General features: G+C 44.1%; 1 protein-coding gene across 7 annotated transcripts in view; it reads right to left on the minus strand.

The window, feature by feature from the left end:
* The window catches only part of HEG1 (heart development protein with EGF like domains 1), a 95,465-nt gene that overhangs the window by 46,994 nt on the left and 21,974 nt on the right, over positions 1–26,497 (minus strand). For 3 of the 7 annotated variants that reach the window (XM_024104814.3, XM_024104813.3, XM_065561532.1), the window contains exons 2-11: positions 18,129–18,473; positions 16,161–16,487; positions 14,018–14,350; positions 12,963–13,304; positions 10,308–10,649; positions 9,053–9,394; positions 8,144–8,485; positions 5,692–6,033; positions 2,019–2,360; positions 14–376 (exon numbers count right to left, since the gene is read on the minus strand). In XM_024104814.3, coding sequence (XP_023960582.2) covers positions 14–376; positions 2,019–2,360; positions 5,692–6,033; positions 8,144–8,485; positions 9,053–9,394; positions 10,308–10,649; positions 12,963–13,304; positions 14,018–14,350; positions 16,161–16,487; positions 18,129–18,473 — 3,420 coding nt within the window. The remainder of the gene's footprint in view (positions 1–13; positions 377–2,018; positions 2,361–5,691; positions 6,034–8,143; positions 8,486–9,052; positions 9,395–10,307; positions 10,650–12,962; positions 13,305–14,017; positions 14,351–16,160; positions 16,488–18,128; positions 18,474–26,497) is intronic. The other 4 variants (XM_005279900.5, XM_024104816.3, XM_065561533.1 and 1 more) reach the window with 4 other exon arrangements.

Here is a 26,497-nt window from a genome sequence, read left to right on the forward strand (position 1 = left end):
TCAGAAAACTCACAGGTTGTATCATTGGGTAAAGACAACGTTGAGCTCTTGGAAGAATCGGTAAGCAAAGGCTCGGTGGAAGGCTCCATGAAATCGGCATCACTTGATGAGATATTGAAACCTCCAGCCTGTGATACAGAAGATAAGAACTGGGTTGAATCTGAAGACTCGGCCGCGTCTATATTATGAGTGGAAATTTCTGTTGCCGCAGTCGATGTGCTGCTGTGAGTTTGAGATTGGGATGTCCTCTCCCCACCTCTGGTGAATGTTGTTGACACGTGCGTACTATGAGTAGGAGAACTGGAAATCTCTTTTTCTCTATCTGAAATTGTAACCGATTGATGGCTACTTCCAACTCCTGAAAAGGAATTAAAATCTGAAAATTAAAGTTTTTATATGCACATCTTGAGCAGAACAACAATAGTTCTTTACACACACACACACACACACACACACATCTGAAAACAAATCTGGAAATTATTCACTTTTTAGAATGTTATGATTATTTAAAAGATAATCATTCATTAAAACCTACTGCTTAGATTCCTCTAGCTGTTCCAGAGGAGAAGGGTAGCAGAGAGTGTTGGAACCTGGCCCACAATGGCCAGCAGAAAATTCCGTTTGCACAGGGAGCTATTAGGTGGCATAACTGGCTTCTACACCAACTGCCCATCACACCAGCCTGAAAGGTGGAATATTGGAGGCATGCTGGGACATATGAGGGAAAAGGACAGGGCATGCCTGCACTATACCAATTCTTTGTAGACTTGTGATCCCATAGGGATATAGCCAGCTGGTGTAAGTTAGATCAGCCCCTAAGTTCATCTAACTTATGCCTATAGGCCAGGGCCAGTGCAAATGCACTATGAGAATCAGGGAGGTGTAACTTGATCCCTGGTAGTTCCCTTCCTCCTGCACTAAGCAGACCTCAGCATAGGAATCTGAGCCTTTATATTCAGAAATCTTCAGAAGTTTGGGCATCTCTTTGTAAAATGCAGGCTCCGAAAGCCATAAAAGGGGTTACTAAAAGAGATTAAATTCAGTGAAGATAGGCATTGGAATTCAACACCTATAGAAATAGAGGTACAGTCTACAGGTACAGTTTAAATCTAAGCAGATTTAATGCCTCTACAGTCCAGTTAGTTGGTAAAGAATCACTAAAGGTACGTCTACACTGCAATCAGACACCTGCACCTGACCCATACCAGCTGACTCAGGCTCACAGGAGTTAGTGTAAGTGGCCGTTTAATTGCAGTGTAGATGTTTGGGCTCAGGACGCAGCAAAGGTCTGGGACCCTCCCACCTTGCAGCGCCTGCGAGGTTGGGCTCCAGCCCAAGCCCGAATGTTTACACTGCAATTAAATAGCTCCTTAGCCCAAGCCCTGCAAGCCTGAGTCAGCCGGCACAGGCCAGCCGCAGGTTTTTAATGGCAGTGTAGTCATACCCTAACGGCCTGAATCTCCTCTCTTATTCTCACTAATATCTTACAATACATGTAATCCCGTTCAGTATAATGGGATTACTTGCAGGATATGGCACTGCTGGACATGAGCAATTGTGCCAGAATCTGGCCGAGAAAAAACTGTACCATTGTAGAGGGAAAAAATGGATTGCTATTAAAATATTCAGAGCAGTGTTAGCAGAGAAGGTTGGTCCAGGGTTAGGGTGCTAGCTTGGGACTTGGGAGATATTTAGTTCCCTGATCTTCTGCAAACTTCCTGTCTGACCTTGGACAAGTCACTTGGTTTTTCTCTGCCTCAGTTCCCCATCAGTCAAACGGGGATAATAGCACTCACCTACCTCACCAGGGTGTTGGGAGGATAAATACATTACAGATTGTTAGGCGCTCAGACACGATAATATTAGAGGCCATATAAGGACCTTTCATAGGTATGAGTCTGAGTTAAAGAGCAACTGATTCTTTAATGAAAAGGGTTGACTTTGTTTTTGGGGGTGGGAGGTTCTTTCTTATAGTTTTTTTAACTGTGCGATAACCAGCTGGGAATTGCAAAACTCACCAGCGAGATCATTTGATGAAGACGAAGGAGTTGGGATCTTGGGCGAATGTGTAAGCAAAGGCTCCGTCGAAGGCTCAGTGAAGTCACTTGATGAGATATTACTTCCTCCACTCTCTACTACAGGAGATGAGGGCTGGGGTAAATCTGAAGACTGGGTATTTTCTAAGTTAGAAGTAGAGCTTTCTGTTGCATCAGGTGATGTGCCGCTGTTTGTTAGGGATCTGAACGTCTTCTCTCCACCTCTGGTGAATGTTGTTGAAATGTAACTACTGGTGGTATGCAAATCAGAAGTCCTTTTCTCTGTAGCTGAGATGCTAATTGGTTGGGGGCTACTTTCCATGGCTAAAATATGATAAAGAAAAATTATAATTTCATATGAATAAATCCAAACACATGAATGAGGTTTCTTCGAACAAAACACAGATGAATACAGTGCATGTCTGAATATTAAAACAGGGTTAAGTTTTGGACTGGAGAAAATGCTGCTTTGGAAAGACATGTACACTTCATATTCAGTAACCCCTGAAATTATTACTTGCAAAAAAGAATACTAGAGCCATGAATAGTGCCACCAAAAAAATAACTGTGGGACTAACAAGCTGCATGCTTAACTTCACCGTCCAGTTACACTGCTTCACATTGCATGCTACTGGCACTTACAAAAAATTTAAAACTATAGAAATAATGTTAGTACAAGGACTGGACATTCTTTTTCCTGATAACTATGTCCAATGGCAGCTATGATATCCAAAGGTGGAAATTACATTAACTCAGAATGGATTTGCGAATTCTGTAATAATTTTGCTTGAAATACAGGACCAAATAAATCCAGTGTGTAACTCCATTAACTAAAATGGAGATGCACATGGGATGAATTTGGTTTATAAAGAATAGACCAAGAAAAATAGTTGTGTATAGATCATTGTGTATTTAAAATAACAAAATCTTTTCTATTGATTGAAACTTTTATAAACAGAACTCTCGGAGGATGAAGGGTATAGAAAAATGAGTATAATTAGAGCTTGAATAATGTGTACAAATCATTATAATCAAAGTGTGACCCAAACTAGTCAGGTAGTGGGCAGTCTCCTACACCAAGAAGATGTGGTCCACTTTCCCATGTTGTTACCTTAATAACACTTGGAAACAGATAGATAGATAGATAGATAGATAGATAGATAGATAGATAGATAGATAGATAGATAGATAGATAGATAGATAGATAGATAGATAGATAGACGTAAAAACAAATCAGGAAATTGTTCATTCTTTAGAAAATGATAACTTAAAAGAAAACCATTGAGTGAAACTTGTGGCTTAGATTCCAGTGGCTGATGCAGAGGAGAAAAGTGGTAGAGAATGATGGAACTTGACCTAAATGGCCAGCAGAAAATTCCCTTGCTGAAGGGAAGGTCTCGGCTGGCTTCTGCACCAACTGCCTCTCACCAGCAACCTGGAAGGCGAAGTACTGGATGCATTCTGGGGCTAGCAAGGGGGCAGGGCATACCCTCACTACATCAATTCTCAGTAGAGTTATGATTCCATAAGGAGATAGCCAAATGGTGTACACCAGAGCAGCCCCCAAACTGCTCTAAGTTATGCTGATGGGCCTGGACCAGTGCACTTGCACAGGAGAATGAGGGAGATGTAACTTTGCTCCATGGAAATTTCCCCTCCTCCTATGCTGAGCAGATCTTGGTACGGGAATTTTAGCCTTTATAATCAGGAATCTTTAGACATGTTAACATCTCTGTAAAAAGTGGGCTCAAAAAGCCATAAAGGGTGTTACTAAAGCAAAGTTGGAGCACTGAATTTGATTGAAATTCAACACCTACAGAAATATTTAAAAGTACAGTTAGGGTGACCAGACGTCCCGATTTTATCGGGACTGTCCCGATATTTGCTTCTTTGTCCCGCGTCCCGACCAATGTTTGGTCGGGACACTGGACAAAGAAGAAATTTTCCCTTCCGCTCTGGCGCTCGCCCCGCCCCCCGCTCCGGCTCCGCCCCCTTCTCCCCCCATTGGCTCCCTCCTCAAATCCCCGCCCTGGCCCCGCCTCTTCCCCAGCATTCCTCCTCCCTCCCAGGCTTGCAGCATGGCGGTGCAAGCCTGGAGGGAGGGACTGGCGGCGGCGGTGCCTGGATCCTGGAGCTGGTGAGTCAGCTCCAGCACCCGGGCACCGGGCGGGCGAGCAGGCAAAGGGGGCCTGGCAAGGGAGGGAGACAGGGGGGCTCAGCTGTGAGCCCCCCCGCCGCGCCAGAGGGCTTCTTCCCGGGCTGCCTCACCCGGGGCCGGGAGTGCAGCCTGGAGGCTGCTCCAGCCCTGCAGCCCGCGGGGCAGCGCGGTGGGTCCGGGCGGGGGCAGCGCGGAGCGGGCGGGGGCTGGGTGGGTGGCGCGGGCTGAATCCCCGCTGCTGCTGGGGAGCCCCGCGCCTCTCCGTCCTGCTCACGGCTGCGGCTCCTTCCTGGCCGGACGCGCCCCCCCCCCCCGGCTTGCCCCGCGCACATGCGGCGCACATCCAGCTGCTCCTTCCCGGCGGGAGGGAGACTAGGCGTGGGGGACGCGCGCCGCATGTGCCCGGGGCAGCGGGGGGGGCGCGTCGCGTCGGGAGGGAGCCACAGCCGCGAGCGGGAGGGAGAGGCGCGGGGCTCCCTGGCAGCAGCGGGGATTCGGCCCCTGCCACCCCCCGGCTCCTGCCCGCTCCGCGCTGCCCCCGCCCGGACCCACCGCGCTGCCCCGCATATTCCCGTGGCGGGCCAGGGGGTGGGAGGCTCCGCGGGGAGGGCAGCGCGCGGGGCCTGCTAATGCCCCAGGCCCCTTAAAAAATTTTTGCTCCGCCCCCCCCTTTTTGGCCCCGCCCCCTTTTTGGGCTCTGCCCCCGTCCCGATATTTTACACTTGTAATCTGGTCACCCTAAGTACAGTCCACAAGTGCAGTTTAAATGTAAACTATCAAGATTGCATGCCTTCTCCAATCCCGCTGGCTGGTCACAAGTCACTAAGGGCCCGAATCTTCCCCCTTACTCACACTGAGTAAAACTTTCCTCTGCAAGCAGTCCCATTCAGCGTAATGGGACTACTTGCAGGGCATGGACCTATGGATGTGAGCTATGGGGGCAAAATCTGGCAGAGAAAAAATGGTGTCATGGTAGAGAAAAAATGGCTTTTTTAAAAAGCGATTAAAATATTAAGATCCATGCTAGAAGGGAAGGCTGGTCCAGCTGGTAGAGTGCTAGCTTGGGACTTGGGAAGCCTGAGGTCAAGTCCCAGCTCACAGGGCTATTGTGATGAAAAATACATTAAAGATTGTTAGGTGCTCACATACTAAGGTAATAGAGGCAATATAAGGACCTGTGCACCTCAGTTCCTCCTATCCTCTGCCTGTGGCACATAATAGTCTAGTATCCTGTAATACTGTGGTCTCATTTCTGTCATCAGGTTAAGTCGGTGGATGCTTGCTGCTGTTGGTGGCCTGTGATATACAGGTCAGACTTAATGATACAGTGGTTCCTGTGGCCTTAAACTCTGACTCTATGCCTTTCCTGGGTTTGAGTTCCTAAAGAGCATCTGATTCCTTAAAAAATGGGTCAACTGAGTTTTCTGGGAGTGAAGGGCTCTTTTTATCATTTTTTTTAGTACTGCGCAATAACCAGTTGGGAATCACAAAACCCACCTGCAAGATCATTTGGGGAAGACGAATAACTTGGGATCTTGGAAGAATGTGTAAACAAAGACTCTGTGGAAAGCTCAGTGAAGTCACTTGATGAGATATTACTTCTTCCAGCCTGTCCTACAGGAGACGAGGGCTGGGGTAAATCTGAAGACTTGGTATTTTCTAAGTAAGAAGTGGAGCTGTCTGTCACATCAGGCAAGGTGCTGCTGTAGGTTAGAGACCTTGATGTCCTCTTTTCACCTCTGATGGATGTCATTGAAATATAGGTACTGGAAGTATGCAAATCAGAAGTCCTTGTTTCTGTAGCTGAGATGCTAATTGGTTGGTGGCTACTTCCAATAGCTAAAGTGGGATGAAAAGATGGAAATTAAATTTGATATGCCCAAATCTGACTGCATTTGTGAGTTCTATAATAATTTTGCCCTGAAATACAGGACCAGTTATGTCCCACATATCATTTCATCAATTTAAATGGAGCTAAACATGGGATAAATGTGGATTATAAAAACTAGATTAAGAAAAACAAGCTGTGTATAAATCACTGGGTATTTAAAAAACAATATATTTTCTATTGAGTCAAACCTTCATAAGAAGGATTCTCCAAGAATGAAAGGTACAGACTACAAAGAATTTCATTAGACTTGGAATGATGCATTAGAATTATTATAAATAAACCATGACCCACACTAGCCAGGTAGTAGTGATGGGATACTCTCCCATTAAGAAGATGTGATCCACTTTCCTACATTTTTAGTTTAACAACACTTATTGATACATATACACACTGCATGGGAAAATAAATCCAGAAATTATCCAATCTTTAGAAAACGATAATTACTTAAAAGAAAATTACTGAGTGAAACCCGTGGCTTTTGTTCCAGTGGAAAAAGGTTGTAGAGATTAGAGCTCTGTGAAAAACAGACTTTTTAGCTCTCTGGCAATTAAAAAAAAAAAACCATAAAAACCAAAACCAAAGTTTTGGGTTGACCAAACAAGAAAATGATTTGAAATTTTTGGCAAATTGAAAAGTTAAAAAAAATATTAATTTCAGTTGAACAAAAGTGTTTTATTTTGATATCAAGTACTTTTAAAATATGTTTGCATTAAAAAAATAAAATTGAAGGAGATTTCTAAATGAAAAGTCATTCCAAACCAAAAAATGTAAACAATTCATTTAAAAAATATCAAAATGAAATGTTTTGACTTTTTTGTAATTTTGCCCAGATCAGGCAGACAGAGCGTTGGAAGTTGACCCTACATGGCCATAGGGGAGCTCTCAGCTGCCAGAGCTGGCTTCTATGTCAACTGCCCCTCCCACACAATCTGGAAGGTAGAGTTTTGGAGGCACACTAAGAATGGCAAGGGGGCAGGACAGGGCATTACATAATTACACCAATTCTAGATAGGCTTATGGTCCCACAGGGAGATAGCCAGCTGGTGTAAATTAGAGCAACTCAAAGGTGCTCTAACTTATGCCAATAGGCCAGGCCCAGTACAAAGGCACCATGAAAATCAGGGAGGTATAACGTGCTCCCTGGCAATTGCCCGCCTCCAGTACCACACAGAACTCAGCACAGGAATCTGAGCCTTTATATTCAGAAATCTTAAGAAACGTTGGCGTCTGTACGTAAAAAATGGGCTTAAAGCCATCAAAGACGATACTAAAGCAAAGTTTGTAATGATAATGCAGTGAAGTTATTGAAGGTCTCAGTCAATGACTTTTGAACTGGAACTCAACAACTCTAGAAATATTTATAGGTACAGCCCACAAGTACAGTGTAAGTATAAGTTAGCAAGATTGTATGCCTTGCTAATCCAGCTAGTGGGTAAAGAACCCCTAAGGGCCTGATTTCCCCTCTTACTCACACTGAGTAATACCCTCCTCTGCAAGTAGTCTCATTCAGCGTAAAGGGAGTACTTGCAAGGCATGGTACTGCTGGACATGAGCAATGGTGGCAGGATCTGGCAGAGAAAAAATAGTGAGATTGTAGAGAAATAAACGAATTGCTACTTTTTTTTAACGAAAGTGATTAAAATGATCAGAGCAGTGTAGATGGGTAGTGTGGTCTGGAGACTACAGTGCTAGGTTGGGACTTGACAGACCTGGTTTCAGTTTCCTCCTCTACCACAGACTTCCAGTATGATCTATGGGTAAGTCACTTGGCATCTCTGTGCCTCAGTTCCCCATCTGTACAATGGAGATAATAATCCCTACCTTGCAGGGGTGTTGTGAGGATATACACGTTAAAGATTGTTAGGCACTCAGATACTGTAGTAACGGGGGGAAATAGAAGGACCTTTGATAAGTATGAGTCTGAGTTAAAGAGCAACTGATTCTATTAAAAAAAAAAAAGGTTGACTCAGTTTGGCGGGGGGTGGGGGTGGGGAGGTTCTGATTATTGTTTTACGTTTGTAAATGGTGCACTAACCAGTTGGGAATCACAAAACTCACCTGCAAGATCATTTGGGGAAGACGAATAACTTGGGATCTTGGAAGAATGCGTAAGCAAAGGCTCCGTGGAAGGCTCAGTGAAGTCACTAGATGAGATATTATTTCCTCCAGCCTGTGCTACAGCAGATGAGGACTGGGGTAACTCTGAAGAGTTGATATTTCCTAAGTTAGAAGTGGAGCTTTCTGCTGCATCGGGCAATGTGCTGCTGTTTGTTAGAGACGTTAAGCTCCTCTCTGAAGCTCCGGTGAATGTCACTGAAATATAGGTACTGGAAGTATGCAAATCAGAAGTTCTTGTTTCTGTAGTGGAGATGTTAACCGGTTGGTGACTACTTCCAATAGCTAAAATGGGATTAAAAATGGAAATTACATTTGATATTCCCTTATCTGACTGGATTTTTGAGGTCTACAATGATTTTGCCCTGAAATACAGAACCAATTATGTCCCACATGTCATTCCATCAATTAAAAGGGAGCTAAATATGGGATGAATTTGGCGATAAAAACTAGATCAAGAACAACAAGCTGTGTATAAATCACAGGTATTTAAAAAAATATTTTCTATTGATTGAAACTTTCATAAGAAGGACTCTCCAAGGGTGAAAGGTACGGACCAGAATGAATATCATTGGACTTGGAATGATGAATTGAAATGATTATAAATAAAGCATGGTACAAACTAGCCAGGTGGTAGGCACTCTCCCGTTAAGAAGATGTGTTCGACTTTCATACACTCAGATACTATGCTAACAGAGGGTCATAAGTAATTTTGATTGGTATAATTCTGAGATTAAAAAAACAACCAATTCCTTTAAAAAAAGTGTTTGACTCAATATTTGGTGTGTGGGAGGCTCTTTTTATCATTTTTTTGAATGGTGCACTAACCAACTGGGGAATCACAACACCCACCTGCAAGATCATTTGGGGAAGACGAATAACTTGGGATCTTGGAAGAATGCGTAAGCAAAGGCTCCGTGGAAGGCTCAGTGAAGTCACTAGATGAGATATTATTTCCTCCAGCCTGTGCTACAGCAGACGAGGGCTGGGGTAAATCTGAAGAGTTGATATTTCCTAAGTTAGAAGTGGAGCTTTCTGCTGCATTGGGCAATGTGCTGCTGTTTGTTAGAGACGTTGAGCTCCTCTCTGAAGCTCCGGTGAATGTCATTGAAATATAGGTACTGGAAGTATGCACATCAGAAGTCCTTGTTTCTCTAGTGGAGATGTTAACCGGTTGGTGACTACTTCCAATAGCTAAAATGGGATTAAAAATGGAAATTACATTTGATATTCCCATATCTGACTGGATTTTTGAGGTCTACAATGATTTTGCTCTGAAATACAGAACCAATTATGTCCCACATGTCATTCCATCAATTTAAAGGGAGCTAAATATGGGATGAATTTGGCTTATATATATTAATATATGGAGATATACCTATCTCATAGAACTGGAAGGGACCCTGAAAGGTCATCAAGTCCAGCCTCCTGCCTTCACTAGCAGGACCAAGTACTGATTTTTGCCCCAGATCCCTAGGTGGCCTCCTCAGAGACTGAGCTCACAACCCTGGGTTTAGCAGGCCAATGTCCAAACAACTGAGCTATCCCTCCCCCCTTATAAAATCTAGATCAAGAACAACAAGCTGTGTATAAATCACAGGTATTTAAAAAACAATATATTTTCTATTGATTGAAACTTTCATAAGAAGGACTCTCCAAGGGTGAAAGGTACGGACCAGAATGAATTTCATTGGACTTGGAATGATGGATTGAAATGATTATAAATAAAGCATGGCCCAAACTAGCCAGGTGATAGGCACTCTCCCATTAAGATGTGATCCACTTTCGTACACTGTTAGTTTAATAGCACTTATTTATTGATACATATAGACACTGCTTGGGAAAACATCGGGAAATTATTCAGTCCTTAGAAAATGAATATTACCAGTGGTATAAATTCCTGTAGTTGTTCCAGAGGAGAAAGGTTGCACAGAGAGCTCTATGAAAAACAGACTTTTTAGGTCTCTGGCATTCCAACCTCTCCCTCCCACCGCCCTGCCAAAAAAAACAACAACCCCCCCCCCCACACACACACACAAAAAAAACCCCTCATTTGGCGTTGAAAAGACAATGGTGAACTAACCAACTGGCAAATCACAAAACTCACCTGCAAGATCATTTGGCGAAGACAAATAACTTGAGCTCTTGGAAGAATGTGTAAGCAAAGCCTCCGTTGAAGGGTCAGTGAAGTCAGTTGAGGAGATATTACTTCCTCCCCCCTGTGTTACAGAGGTTGAGGCCTGGGTTAAATCAGAAGCCTTTGTATTTTCTAAATTAGAAGTGGAGCTTTCTGCTGCATCAGGTGATACATTGCCGTTCGTTAGGGATCTTAATGTCCTCTCACCACCTTTGATCAATGTTGTTGAAATATATGTAGTGGTGGTATGTAAATCAGAAGTTCTTTTTTCTGTAGCTGAGATGCTAATTGGTTGGTTGCTACTTACTATAGCTAAAATGGGATTAAAAGACAGAAATTAAATTCAATGTGGCCAAATGAAAATTGATTTGCAAGTTCTATAATCATTTTGCCTGAAATATAGAACCAAATAAATCCAAAATTTAACTCTAACTTGAATTAAGCTATGCAATGAATATGGTTTATAAAGATTAGGACAAGAATCAGAGGGGTAGCCGTGTTAGTCTGAATCTGTAAAAAGCAACAGAGGGTCCTGTGGCACCTTTGAGACTAACAGAAGTACTGGGAGCATAAGCTTTTGTGGGTAAGAACCTCACTTCTTCAGATGCAAGTCAGCTTATGCTCCCAGTACTTCTGTTAGTCTCAAAGGTGCCACAGGACCCTCTGTTGCTTAGGACAAGAATAAAATCAGTGGGGTATTAATCAGGGTGTATAAAAAAAAACCCAAATCTTTTCTACTGATTGCAATTTTTATAAGCAGGTCTCTCCAAAGATGCTGACACACTAAGTACCTAACAGTAGGAATAATGCATTCGAATTATTATAAATTATGAACCAAGCTAGTTAAGTAGCTAGCACTTGTGTACACTAATAAAATGTGGTCCACTTTCTTACACTGTTAGTTTAACAACACATTCATTGATATATAGAAATGGCATGTGAAAATAAATCTGGAAACTTTTCAGTCTTTAGAAAATGATAATTTCTTAAAAGAAAATTATTCAGTGAAATCTGTCACTTAGGGCTGGTCCCCACTTAGTCTGGACTTCGGACTAAGGTACGCAAATTCAGCTACGTTAATAACGTAGCTGAATTCGAAGTACCTTAGTCCGGACTTACCGCGGTCCAGACGCGGCCGGAAGTCTCCCCCCGTCGATGCCGCGTACTCCTCTCGGCGAGCTGGAGTACCGGCGCCGACTGTGAGCACTTCCGGGATCGATCCGGGATCGATTTATCGCGTCTTAACCAGACACGATAAACTGATCCCAGAACATCGATGGCATGCCGCCGGACCAGCCGGTAAGTGAAGACTAGGCCTTAGATTGATTCCTGTGGCTGATCTAAAGCAGAAAGGTAACAGAGAGTGATGGAACCTGCCCCTTAATGGCCAGCAGAAAATTCCCCAGGCATAGGGGAGTCCTCAAGTGGCATAGCTGGCTTCTACGCCAACTGCCCCTCACACACATCCTGGAAGGTGGAGTATTGGAGTCATGTTGGGAATGGCCAGGGGGTACGACCGGGCATAATTCTTGATAGGCTTATTGTCCAGTAAGGTGATAGTCAGGTAATGTAAGTTAGAGCAGTCCCTAAAATGCTCTAATTTATGCTTATGTGCCAGGGCCAACGCACCATGTTAGGACTATAACAGCGTTTAAAAGAGAACTGGATAAATTCATGGTGGTGAAGTCCATTAATGGCTATTAGACAGGATGGGTAAGGAATGGCGTCCCTAGCCTCTATTTGTCAGAGGGTGGAGATGGATGGCAGAAGAGAGATCACTTGATCATTGCCTGTTAGATTCACTCCCTCTGGGGCACCTGGCATTGGCCACTGTCGGTAGACAGGATACTGGGCTAGATAGACCTTTGGTCTGACCCGGTACGGCCTTTCTTATAAATCAGGGAGGTGTAAATTGCTTCATGCTAGTTCCCATTCTCCTGCACTGACCTCAGCACAGGAGAGAATCTGAGCCTTTATATCCAGGAATCTTTAGAAACTTTCGCTCTTTTGTAAAAAGTAGGCTCAAAAAGCCAAAAAATGTGTTGGTAATGAAATTCAGTGAAGTTGGGAATTGAAATTCAACACCTATAGAAATATTTAAAAGTACCACCCACAGGTACATTTCAAGGTAAGCAATCCAGAGTTGCATGCCTTTGTCAATCCTGCTACTCGGTACAGAATCACTACGTGCCTGAATCTCCAGTTTTACACTGTCATATCTTACAATGCATGTAGTCCCCTACATCATAATGAGAGTACCTGCAGGATATGACACTGGTGGACATGGGCAACGGTGGCAAAATCTAGCAGAGAAAAAATGGTTGCATGGTGACTTTGGACCAGTCAATTTCTCTGTGCCTCAGCTCCCCATCTGCAAAATGGGGATAACAGCCTTTCCTTACCTCACAGGGGTGTTGTCAGGAGAAATACATTAAAGACTATGTGCTGCTCAGATACTATGGTGATAGGGGGGCATATAAGGATGCTAGATAGGTAAGAGTCTGAGTTAAAGAGCAACTGATTCTTTAAAAAAAGGGTTGACTCAGTTTTGGGGGGTGGAAGGTTCTTTTTATTGTTTTACGTTTGTAAATGGTGCATTCAACAGTTGGGAATCACTAAACCCACCTGCAAGATCATTTGGGGAAGACGAATAACTTGGGATCTTGGAAGAATGTGTAAACAAAGACTCTGTGGAAGGCTCAGTCAAGTCACTTGATGAGATATTACTTCCTCCAGCCTGTGCTACAGGAGACGAGGGCTGGGGTAAATCTGAAGACTTGGTATTTTCTAAGTCAGAAGTGGAGCTGTCTGCTACATCAGGTAATGTGCTGTTGTTCATTAGAGACCTTAACGTCCTCTCTCCACCTCTCGTGAATGATGTTGAAATGTATGTACTGGTGGTATACAAATCAGAAGTCCTTTTTTCTGTAGCTGAGATGTTAATTGGCTGGTGGCTACTTCCAATGGCTAAAAGATGATAAAGATTATCATTCCATATGCATAAATCCAAACAGATACGTTTTCTTCTCATATCACCCAGATGCAAATAATGCATGTACGAATGTTAAATATGGGTACTTTTCATTCTGGAGAAATTGCTAACTCAGAGAGATTTGAACCCTTTACAGTGAAGAAGACCACATGGAATTAATACTTGCAAAAAATTAGCACAAACCATGAAAAGTGCAACTAAGAAAACGGTGGCAATAACAATCAGCAAGCTTAACTTCATCATTCAGTGATATTACTTTGCATTCCATGCTGCTAGCACTTACAAAATCGTAAAACAATGAAATATTTGGAATTAAATTCAGCAGACTTAGAACACTGAATAACTAAGGGCTTGTCTACATGAGGTGTTACTGTGCAGCAAGACGAAGTGGGACACTACAGCGCACTAGCTTGCTGCACGCTAACATCCAGTGTGGACACTGCTATAGAAGTCCTGGAGCATTCTTTGATTTACTATACTTTACAAGCAGACATGGCCAAAGCTCCTGGAACTTTTAGGGTATGGTTATACTGCAATTAAACACCTGCGGCTGGCCCGTGTCAGCTGACTTGGGCTTGTGGGGCTCGAACTACCAGGCTGTTTAGGCTCAGTCTGGAACCTGGGCTCTGGGATCCCAGCCCTTGTGGACCTAATAATTCTCACAAGCTAGTGGACTAATAATTCTCACCTTTGGAAACAGTTTCTGAAGCAGAATGAGACTGTGTAAGCAAAGGGTCTGTTGAAGGCTCTGTGAAATCTGTGGCAGCCAATGAGATATCAATTCCACTGGTCAGTGCTATAGAAGATATAGATGACGACTGGGTTAAATATGAAGAGCTGGACATTTCAGTACCAGAAGTAGAGTTTCCTGTTGCATTAGAAGATCTGCTGCTGTTTATGAGATCTTGTAACGTCCCTGCTCCAGCTCTGGTGGATGTAGTTGAAATGTACGTACTGGCAATGTGAGAACTGGCAATATTTTTCTCTGAGCCGTTAGTTGGCTGATGGCTACTTTCAATGGCTGAAATAGGGTAAAGAAATATTAAAATTCCATTCTCATAAGTCAAAACACTTGGACAATTTTTCTTCCAATAATATTCAGATTCACAGTTTGTGTGTAGCGGGGAAAATGAAAATATTTCAGTTTGGAGAAAATAAATGATACCATGGAAAGAAATCATTGACTGAAACCTTTATATTGAGGAAACCCTGCAAGTATTGACAGATGTCTATGCATAGAGCCATAGAAATGTAGGGCTGGAATGGACCTCAAAAAGGTGATCTAGTACTTCCCCCTGTGCTGAGGTAGTATTAACTATACCTAGACCATCCCTGGTTGGTGTTTGTCTAACCTGTTCTTAAAAACATCCAATGATGGGGATTCTACAACCTCCTCAGGGAACCTGTTCCTGTGCTTAAGCAGCCTTATAGTTAGAAAGTTTTTCCTAATATCTAACTTAAATGTCCCTTGCTGCAAACTAAGCCAATTATTTCTTATCCTACCCTCAGTGAACATGGAGAACAATTGAACACCATCCTCTTTATAACAACTTTTTGCTATTTGAAGACTTATCAGATCCCCTCACCCCCCATTTTCTCTTTTCTAGGCTAAATATGCCCAATTCTTTCAACCTTTCCTCTGAGGTCATGTTTTATACCCCTCTTACCATTTTTGTTACTCTCCACTGGATTCTCTCCAACTTGTTCACATCTTTCTTAAAGTGTGGTGCCCAAAACTGGACACAGTGCTCTCAGCTGAGGCCTCATCAGTGCTGAGTAGAATGGAACATTTACCTCCCATGTCTTACATACGACACTCCTGTTAATTCATCCCAGAATGACATTTGTCTTTTTTGCTGCAGCATCGCACTGCTGACTCATATTCAATTTGTGATCCACTCTAACCCCCAGACCCTTTTCTGCAGTACTGCTGCCTAGCCGATTATTGCCCATTTTGTATTTGTGCATTTGAGTTTTCATTCCTCAGGGCAGTACTTCGCACTTGTCTTTATTGAAGTTCATCTTGTCAATTTCAGACCAATTCTCCAGTTTATCAAGATAATTCTGAATTCTAATCCTGTCCTTCAAAGTGCTAGCAACCCCTCCCCGCTTGGTGTCATCTGCAAATTTTATAAAGCACACTCTCCACTCCATCATCTATGTCGTTAATGAAAATATTAACTTGTATTGGACCCAAGACAGACCCTTAGGGCAGTGGTTCCCAAACTTGTTCCGCCACTTGTTCAGGGAAAGCCCCTGGTGGGCCGGGCCGATTTGTTTACCTGCCGTGTCCGCAGGTTCGGCCAATTGTGGCTCCCAGTGGCCGTGGTTCACTGCTCCAGGCCAATGGGAGCTGCTGGAAGCGGCGGCCAGTACATCCCTTGGCCCGCGCGGCTTCCAGCAGCTCCCATGGAGAATCCCTCATGTCCCTCAGAAAACTGTTCTAATGCTCAATTACCCTGACTGGTAAAAACTTGCAACTTATTTCCAGTTTGAATTTGTCTCGCTTCGATTTCCAGTGACTAGGTCTTGTTATGCCTTTGTCTGCTAAATAAAAGAGGAGTCTACTATTAGATACCTAATTATGCTCAAGTCACCTCTTAACCTTCTCTTTGCTAAGTAGACTGAGTTCTTTAAATCTCTTACTGCACATCTCTTACTGCAAGGCATATTTTACAGCTATCAAATAATTCTTGAACCCTCTCTAACTTTTCAATAAAAATTGCTAAGTGGTTAGTACTATTATTCCTATATTTTCAAAAAATGACATTTGGTAATATTTTATAATATTTTTACTGTGAAATGAAAAGCCTATGGACTGTAAAACTCACCTGGGAGACCACTCTTTAAAGGGGAATATATAAGTAAAGGCCCTGTTGAAGACTCAGGGAGAGCAGCGATAGTTGATGATCTATTACTTCCTCCAGTCCATGATATAGAAGCTGAGGAGTGGGATAGATCTGAAGACATGGCAATTTCTGTATGAGAAGTGGTGCTTTTTAGTGAATCAGTCGAAGTGATGCTGTTTGTTAGCAACTGTATTGTCCTCTCCCCACCTCTGTGGAATGTAGGCGAAATGTACATACTATCAGTATGAGAACTAGGAGTCTTTTTTTCCATATCCCAGATGCTAGCTGTCTCGTGGCTGCTTCCAATGGCTAAAATACAATAAAGAGAAATTAAAATATTTGTATTGTTGTTGCGCTAACAGCACTTACAGTGGCAGCTCTTAAAGACATGCCAATATTGGCTTATACAAGCAGCTAAAGTTGCCACAGTATTTGCACTGTTACCTAAACTTCCCTATACTTCACACAGAGAATACTGCAAATACTGGTGTGACATTGTCTAATTATCCAATGGAATGAAGCATGTTTTTAAGTGCAAATGCTGTAATCAGACACATATAGCACATGTGAGAATTTTTCAATCAGTAGGAAAAAAAACAAACGTAGCCCTGCTGTTGGTCCCTACAGACTAGGGACCGAATGGCTAGGCAGCAGTTCTGCAGAAAAGGACCTAGGGGTCACAGTGGACGAGATGCTGGATATGAGTCAACAGTGTGCTCTTGTTGCCAAGAAGGCTAACGGCATTTTGGGCTGTATAAGTAGGGGCATTGCCAGCAGATCGAGGAACGTGATCGTTCCCCTTTATTCGACATTGGTGAGGCCTCATCTGGAGTACTGTGTCCAGTTTTGGGCCCCACACTACAAGAAGGATGTGGAAATATTGGAAAGAGTCCAGCAGAGGGCAACAAAAATGATTAGGGGTCTGGAGCACATGACTTATGAGGAGAGGCTGAGGGAACTGGGATTGTTTAGTCTCCAGAAGAGAAGAATGAGGGAGGATTTGATAGCTGCTTTCAACTACCTGAAAGGGAGTTCCAAAGAGGATGGATCTAGACTGTTCTCAGTGATACCTGATGACTGAACAAGGAGCAATGGTCTCAAGTTGCAGTGGGGGAGGTCTAGATTGGATATTAGGAAACACTATTTCACTAGGAGGGTGGTGAAGCACTGGAATGCGTTACCTAGGAGGTGGTGGAATCTCCTTCCTTGGAGGTTTTTAAGGCCCGGCTTGACAAAGCCCTGGCTGGGATGATTTAGTTGGGAATTGGTCCTGCTTTGAGCAGGGGGTTGGACTAGATGACCTCCTGAGGTCCCTTCCAACCCTGATATTCTATTCTATTCTATTCTATTCTATGCTTTTGCAAAAACTCAAGCATGTACACAGCTGTACTCCTGGTCACAGTTAATGGGACACGTGCAAAAAAGAAAGTTAAGTGTTTTCAGGATAAGGGTCTAAGAAGAAAATCACTGACTGAAAATGTTCTACACAGACACTCTTTGCCTATAAATAAGAAAATGCTTTCTATTTACCCTACGGCCCTGTTACATTGCCAGAGCTGTGTAAAGGGGCCTTAGTGCAAATGAGAATCAGCCCTGAAATGCCATCAAAAGTGTTAGTCGCCTGAATGTTTGTAATGAAATTCAGCAGGGTTGGACGGCTGAACCCAATAACTTAGAGACATATGTATGGTTAATGTAAATTACCAATAATGGACTCCCTCTCCATGTCACTGGTTGGTCAACAATGACAAAAGCAGTTTCTAAGAAGCTCACAGAAGAAAACTGACCACCTTTCTTTAAAAACAAAATCACCCCCTGAAATTAAGAATGTCCTAGAATATAGTTACCAACAACGGGGCATGATTCCTTTATAAATCATTACTTACATTTGGTGCAGGGGTTTGGGTGGGGTTTATCAAGACTACTGCTCTTATGGATGATAAAACTCACCTGGAGGATCACTTTGTGAAGATGAATAGGTGGGTATCTCAGAAGAATGTAAAATCAAAGGCTCCGTTCCAGGCTTAGTGAAATACATGTCACTTGAGGAGCTATTTCTTCTGTTCTGCTCTACAGAAGAGGACTGCTGGGTTAAATCTGCAGAACTGATCATTTCTGTATAAGGGGTGGTGCTTTCTGTTGCAGTTGTAGACATGGCACTGTTTGTTACAGACAGCAACGTCCTCTCTCCACTTCTGGAGAATGTAGTCAGTGTCTCCATATTGTCCGTAGGAGACCTGGAAGTCCTCATTTCAATATCTGAACTTCTAAGTGTCTGATAGCTGCTTCCAATGACTGAAAGGGAGGATAAGGGAAGTGAAAAAATTAAAATTTTTATCTGTATGAACACCAAGTCCGCAGAGTCAGATTGTGATCTCTGTTACACAGGGGGAAATCTGGAGTAATTAAGCTGAAATTCATGGAGTTTCTTTGGGTTTACACCAGTGTAAATGAGAGCAGAATCTAGCCATGATGTCAAATTCAGAATCAATGAGTTTGCGCAATGTAAGCCACGCTGCGTTTAGTTCCTTCTCTTTGTCTGGGAAACAGTTTTAGGAATTACTCTAAAATTAGTAAAAATTAATCCCTTAAAAAGAAATTATCGATGGAATACTTATAATCTGGAATCCCTAAAGAACAGGTACCTCTAGGACAATAGTCTTGGAAGCCAACTATTAGTAATGGAAGATCTATCATGAATTTCAGTGGTTTAAAAATCTGGAGTTTAGAAACGTCTATCTGCCTGGATAATAAGCTGAAACGTGTACTCTAAAGTCATAGGTTGGTATAATCTAGCCAACAAAAAAGGGAGACACCAAAATATTAGGGCTGCATTAGAAAATTTTGGCCACTGTCTTTTGTAGAATAAGAAACAAAACATTGGTCTCCCTACTCTAGCCTCAATTCACTCCACCACAGCTGTGTGCTATTATTTTAATGTTGATGTTAAGAGAGGCAGTGGCGTCTCAGTACCTCTAAATGTCTGACTGCATGTCCCATATTGTGCACCCCAAAAACGAAGCACTCTGGGTTGGTGGGAACTCTTATATAGCAGGGCCTTAATCTCTATTTTCCACCTGTGAAACAATCTGGTAATCATAGGGCTGATTTATCTTTGTACATCCCTTTGAGGTCTGTAGATGAAAGTGAGCAATCAGGGGAAAGTGTTATTAGTTATTACTGTGAAGTGAATCCTAGCTATCACAATAGTGCATCTAATGTTCTCTGAGGATAAGTGGAATCATTTTATGAAGATTACTTCTGAAAGTGGCTTCAATAGTTACATCTACATAACGTGTAGTGATCAACTAGATATGGGCAGCAATTTCAATTACATTCTGTTCGAAGTCTGAAAAAGACAGTGATGGAGGGGAAATGGAAATAAGTCAGTGAAAACTATTCAGTAAGGCTGATGGGAAAATGGGATGTAATTTTTCTTTAAATTTCCCACCAAATATGTCATCCTTCCCTGATCCTCATCAAAATTTGAAACTTCAATTAAAAATAGTCATATTTTCAAATGTCAAAAATTTCACCTGCTCTGTACGAGGTCAAAAAATGAGACAAGATTTTGTTGAAAATTTTAACCTGTTTTTTCCATCACCGTGTCAATAAAAAAAAAAGTCATCTATTGGAAAATATCAAAAACATTCCTCCTGCCCTATTTTACTTTTTGACCAGACTTACTTTTGAAGTTTATAACGGAAAACATTTTCAACATAGTATAAGCATCATATTGCTGGTGTGTCACTTCGAACATGTACTGTTGTATTCAGAGAGAAGGTGGCATTCAGAGCTAGATTAGATTTCTTCTGGCACTCAAGGCTGATTCAAGGCTATCATTCAGACCCAGGTTTCAGGCCCAGCACCAAAACCGAACAAGTTGTTCTGAAGAGACTTCGTCCCTAAGTAGACGAAATCTCCCAAAACAGATTTCAGCCATTGTGGACAATGGAAATCTCAAGAGAACTGGCTTGTGATCTCATGAGAACTGCAGTGCTGGTGAGATTCTGACTGTGTCCAAACTGGAAAATAGGTCCTATCTGGTTTTGGATGTCATTCAGATTTGACTCAGATCACTCCTTGCTGACCAGTTCTGACAGGCTGCAAAAGCTGTGGTCCCAAGCACCACCAGGTTGGGAGGGGACATCCATCGGGAAGGAAAAAGAGTTCTGAGCATCTTTGTTTTTCACTCCTCTCTGTGCCAGACTCTAGTGTGAGAAAGCTGAGACAGCTCTGCACCATGCCTCCTGCACCCAGAGACTCCATAGCCCCCAGGAAACCAATGGGAGTTAGGCACCGCGTGGGATTTTCAAAAGCACCTAGCTGCATCTTTAGGCCCCTAAATACCTTTACAAATCTACCCCTAAAAAAGGACTGAAGTGGCTGTTCATTAGTCAGCTTCTTGGTTTGATTACAGCAGTGGTCCCCAAATATTTTTGTCCACACCTCCTTTACCTGGTCTGCACCCCCCCTCCCCTCCCCAGAAGCAGGGCCGTGGTCAAGGGTGGGGCTGGTGCTGCAGCTGGGGCCTCAGCCAGGAGCAGGCCCACAGTCAAGCCTGGAGCTGGGGGCTGCGGCCGGAAATTGGGGGCCGGAGCCGGGAGCGGGCCCACAGCTCGGCCAGGAGCCATGGGCTGTGGCTGAGCCCACTGTTAAGGCTGGGAGCTGTGGTTGAGGCCGGGAGCAGAGGTGTGGCTGGGAGCGGGGCCGCAGTCAAGGCCAGAACTGCAGCTGGGGCAGTCATGGCTAGGGTTGCCAACTTTGGTTGGATGAATTCCTGGAGATATCATTACATGATAATCTTTAAATCCTGGAGACTTGGCAACCCTCGTCAGGGCCTCAACTGGGGCTGTGGCCAGGAGTGGAACCATGGCCAGGAGTGGGGCTGGGAGCCGGTGGCCGAGGCCCGGGCCAGACCTGGGGCTGGGGTCAGAATGGAGCTCAGGGCAGAGCGGGGCTGGGTGGCGCTCCCTCCCTGCTCCCTGTGGGGGCTGGCCCGGGCCACCCCTGGCTCCTGGCCCCGACCGTAGGCCCGCTCCCCCCCGAATGTTCCTCCACACCCCGTAGGGGACATGCCCCACAGTTTGGGGACCACTGCATTACAATATTAGCGAATACTGCTGACCCCAGTAAGACTGTATACTATCGTTGTAGTTTTAGCCTAGTACTACTCCATAGCCCAATATCTTCTGACCAGAGTGCTTAGCTATAACTGCAGTGAGCAGTCTGTGGAAGTGAGGTTTAGTTGTGGAAGTCAGGCTTACACACACACACACACACACACAATATATATATATATATATATAGAGAGAGAGAGAGAGAGAGGTTGGGGGCTTGGAAGGATCAGATTTTTATCACTAAGTGTTCATTTCAATGCACGGACACAAATCGACGAAAAACATTTCCATCTGTAATAATCGAAATTTCAGAGAGGCCAAGAAAGAAAAATGCTGCTTGAGAACTTATTGGAGTTTATTTAAGGATATTTACTTTGTCTATTTTGACATCTGTTGTAGACAATTTGTGTTTTAACGGTTATAAAGCTTTAACTTATTTCTGAGTCTCAGAATCTCCTGTCATTAAATAATTGTTGTCTGACCTCCACATCATTTCCTGCAACTGTGAAAATTTAAAACCAATAAACACCGAAAAAAATGCTTATCAATAAACATCAATATTATCCAATAGTAACTATCAAAATTAAAATCAAATTCTGCCAAGCACATATGTAAGGCTGTAGGAAACATAAGGATTTCAGTTCATGTTGATCTCACGAACCAAAACATGTGAGTTCAGTTCATCTAAGTTTGCAGCCCTTCAGTGATGTTTTGGGTTCAAATAACCCCCCAAATCTATATAAATACCAAATTTGCCTGCTTCATTGTAAACTAAAACAAAACAAAAAGCTCACTCAGTCTTTGCTGATTATCATAAGCAATTTTCTGGGAGAGCAGCCTGAAGGTCCCAAACCCTATTTGGCTCCTGTTTGGGGAGTGCGGCAAACTACCTAGCCTGTTTCACCATCTTCAGACGGGTAGGTAGCAGTGAGGGAGTAGGTCTGCAGCCTTCCATTAAATGAGGGAAAATCTAGGGGATGAAAACTTGCTTCTCCACCTCCACATCCAGCAGCACGGGGATTCACAAAGCTACAGCATATCCTGTGTCATCATCCCACTCCCAAGTACTGACTACTGGGCGCCTCAGAACAAGATAACTGACAATGATGAAGAAAGCAGTGGGATCATCCAGACTCCACCAACGATCATGCTGCTAAGAGGGAACCCTGCTCGCCATTTCTGTATTCCCCTGCCGAGCATTTTTCACAAGAGCAGGGGTGTTTATTGCCAGGCCCTGGTTAAATTCCAGGGGGGCTATTCAACCGCATTTTCCCTATGTACATATTCTTAAGCATCTTACCAGAAATGTCATGTAGGATTTGCCACCCCAAGCAAAAAAAATTTTGGCCGCCCCCCCACTCCAGCCCTGGCCTCTCACCTCCACCCCACCCGCACCCCCTGCTGCCCCAGCCCTGGGCTCCCCCTCACCAGTGCTGACTCCGCCCGCTCCCCCCTCACCTCCAGCCAGTCCGGCGCTGGCAGGGTCGGGGTAAGCAGCGGGGCTCCTGGGTCGCGCCTCAGCCCAGGGTCCCTCCAGCCAGGGCTCCCGCCTCCAGGACCGGCCGGGACCTGGGAGGGCAGAGCCGGGGGACCCCCCCGGCAGGGGGCTGAGGAGCTGGGGCAGGGTAGTCCCAGAGGGAGTGGAGCCCCGGAGAGCGGGACATGGGCCCCGCACGGCAGTGCCCTGCCCTCTATGGCCCCGCTGCTACTGCTGCTTCTGGCCGCACTGCCGTAGTCCCTGGGCGGCTCAGGACGCTTCGCCCAGCCCCAACTGCAGCGCTGGGGGGCCCCCAGCCCGAGTGTCCCCTGCTAGGAGCCTGCCCGGCCCAGCCACAAGGTGCAGGCGCTGCTCCCCCGCAGCACGAACCGCAGCGGCCCCAGGGCGACGTGCTGCTGCTGCCAGGGCTGGCTCTAGGCTTTTGCCGCCCAAAGCAAAAAAAGAAGAAGAAGAAGAAGAAAAAAAAACAGACGGCCAGAATGCTGCCCTCGAAAATGTGCCGCCCCAAGCACATGCTTGGTGTGCTGGTGCCTAGAGCTGGCCCTGCCAGTGAGCCTGCCACACCAGAGGTGGCTGCATTTCCTGGCTAATATGATCTCTCTTAAATACAGCAGTTTCAATGTTAACTCGCCAAGAAAAGAGAGAGAGAGAGATGGAAAGTATCTGATTTAGATAGTAAGTACCTTGTAGAAGGCACTTTGTTTCTAATACAGATTGTAAATCACTTGGGGCAGGGACTGTCTTTTTGTCTTAGCCCAATCGGGGCCTGGTCTATGAATAGGGCTCCTAGATGCTACAGTAATATGAAACATATATATATATATATATATATATATATGTTTGCATAATGCTGAGCACAAACAACAACAATAGTTTGGCAGAGTCGCTCATGTGCTTTGACATCAGCTGATGAAAGACTATGCATCCAGTTGTTACTCCCATGCAAATAAACACCAATTGTCCCAGTTGCATTGTTGCAGCCAATAGCCAGACAGCATTCTTGTATCCAGCACAGTCACAACAAGCCAAGCCTACTCCCATTTAACAAGCGGCTTGTCGCTGCAGCCCTTTTGGATACAGGGATTCTGAAGCAGAGGGGGTCGGGCTTGGCATTTTATTTGCAAGTCAATACCCAGACTGTCCTTGTATAGCAGGGCTGAGGCTCAAAAATGTGGGTGTGTTTGTGGAAGGGGCATCAAAGTCTTCTCTGCATCCATCTGTCCCCAAAATCTTTCAGATGTGAAACAAACAGCAGATCACCCTGCTGGTGAAACACTGAGATGAGCTCTCGCATCCGTTTTTGCTCTAGATAATAAATGTAAAGTAACAGACACTGCAAAAGCCCTTTGAGGCTAAATACTGATATTGCAAGATTTACCTTTCCAGACTATTGAGTAACTTGTCACTGAACCATCAGAAGGGCAAGCTACCGTAAATACTGTGATACATTCAGGCAGATTGCACAGAGCAATAGTATAATACCGGCCAAATTCAGGGACCTAGAGTGCAGCTCTGCTGTTAAAATTAATTCTGTAAAAAAGGATAGCCTGGGGTTCCATACTTATGGTCTGGTCTCTCAGTGACTCCTGATCAAATGTCATCAGTTTAAAAGTAAAAAGACAGACGTGGTTTTTCTAGCTGCTTGCCCAGCAAACCCTGGGATCTGGGTTCTTTCCTGTTTGCAACATCACCAGTGATAAATGGCCCGCTACACCTGTGAAGCGCCACTGTCTTCAAATTATGCCCTCACTAACACCTGTGCAATGCCACCACCTTTAGGGAGGGCAGAATCCAATACTATTTTTGGAACTTAACAGCTCTGTTGATGCTGTGCAAGTCAGAACAGAATCCAATTCATTCTCCCAGGGTATAATTCAGTTTGTTTTCCTTACACTAGTTTGGTTCTCCAGGGCAAACAGGAATAAAAAGGGAGTCAAAAACTTGTCTTAGTCACTCAAGTTAGTAAATCTAACTCTGAATACAGCCAGGGAGCAGCTCCACTGAGTAAGAAGGTGCCATTTTCAGAGGAGAATCGCACTTTCAATAGCCCACAAAGTATGTACATGCTGCATGTGCAAAGGAGGAAGAAAGCATACCAATGTAGGCTCAGATACCTGGTTTTGAGGGCACAGTTTACTCAGTTACGTTTGAAAATCTGGCCCACATTGTGCAATAAGGATACTCAAGACAGAATGAAAAAATCAAACATGACAAAAATCTCTAATGACCGCTCAGTCCCTAACAAGAAATGTATGATCTGGGCTCAAGACAATTACAATCAGACTGTTGTTGACTCCCTTGCAGAAACTGGTCTTCAAACATGACCCTCAGCTTGTGCAGAATGGCCCAGACCCAAACATCTTGCAAAATGAAATAAACACAGGACCATCTGGTCTCTTCAGATTCATTAAAGATTTAGACTATAAGCAGACCCATAGCTCAGGTACAGTTTTGTCACTAAAGATTTTGTCACATGCTAAGCTGTTGCCTTTGATTTAAAAAATAAACTCCTTCTACACTGCCACAGCTGTCAAGACAACATTTTTAATTGTAACATGAAATTGTCGCACCACCTGCAGCATCAGCGTTTTTGTTTCCAGTTAGAACGATAGCACTAACAATGATGCTTACCAGACCTATTTAATCTTAAGTGCTACTTTTTCTTTGTAAGCACAAAAAGTATGCTACTTATTCACAGTGCCGTTATAACGTGTCCAGTATAAACAGATCACGTTCCAGCAGATTTCTCAGCCCCGGTGTCTGCTGTTTTCAGCCTGGCTCTGTAACCAGCTTGTGAATGTCTTCAAACATATGCAGACACGTTCAAAGTATTTCTATATAACATAGCTGGACTTTATTCCCTCTTCCACGCCAGCAAGGCCCTACTTTGTGTCAGCATCACAATCCCTGTCTCTCCCTGCTTACATACCCAAAGTTCTCTTCATCCTCGAGGCTCATATCACATGTAAGCTGTGCCACTGTGGAAGTGGTTGTTAATCTAAAAGCTAATCACAATGTTTTCAATGGATATCAGTCGAGCCGACTGTCACAAAGCACATGGTTACTAATGGTTGGCAAGGTTGTGATCTAAAGGCCTTGACGGGGGAGTACTGCACTCTGGACAGGATGGCCCATGCTCCCTGTGGTGGGTTGGAGGTGGGCAGGGATGAAACTTTTGCCTGTGCATCACCCTTAACTTCAGCACAGTTTGACTTCCCCCCTTCTTTACTATTATTTACGCCCAGTATTGACAGAGGTGGACTAATCTCTTTTATTCAGACTCTCTCTATCATTGCAGGTAATTTGCTTGGCTTCGCCTTTGCCATGCCTCATTAGCTGGGGTGGGCAGAGCAGACCCATATAGCATGTGCAATTGGCATAACTTTTACAAGCTTGCTGGCCAGGCCTGAGAGAGTCACAGGGAGGGGCAAGTGACTTGCCTAAGGTCAGATCCGTGACAGAACCAAAACTAAAACGCAGGTCTCCCAAGTCCCAGCCCTGCACCTGCTCCCCTGTGCCATGCTGCTGCTTGGCTCACCAGTGAAATGCAGTCGCCTCTGGTGTGGAACACTACAGAACAGTTTTAGGACAGGAAACGAAGGAGGCAATATCAATCTGAACTACAGGGGGAATTTAGGTAGGCCAAATGTAACTATCCACACTGGAATTTGGCCAGGATGTTGAGGGATCACACCTCTACT

Source organism: Chrysemys picta, chromosome 11 (genome assembly GCF_011386835.1).
Source record: "Chrysemys picta bellii isolate R12L10 chromosome 11, ASM1138683v2, whole genome shotgun sequence".
In the NCBI taxonomy this organism is placed as follows: Eukaryota; Metazoa; Chordata; order Testudines; family Emydidae; genus Chrysemys; species Chrysemys picta.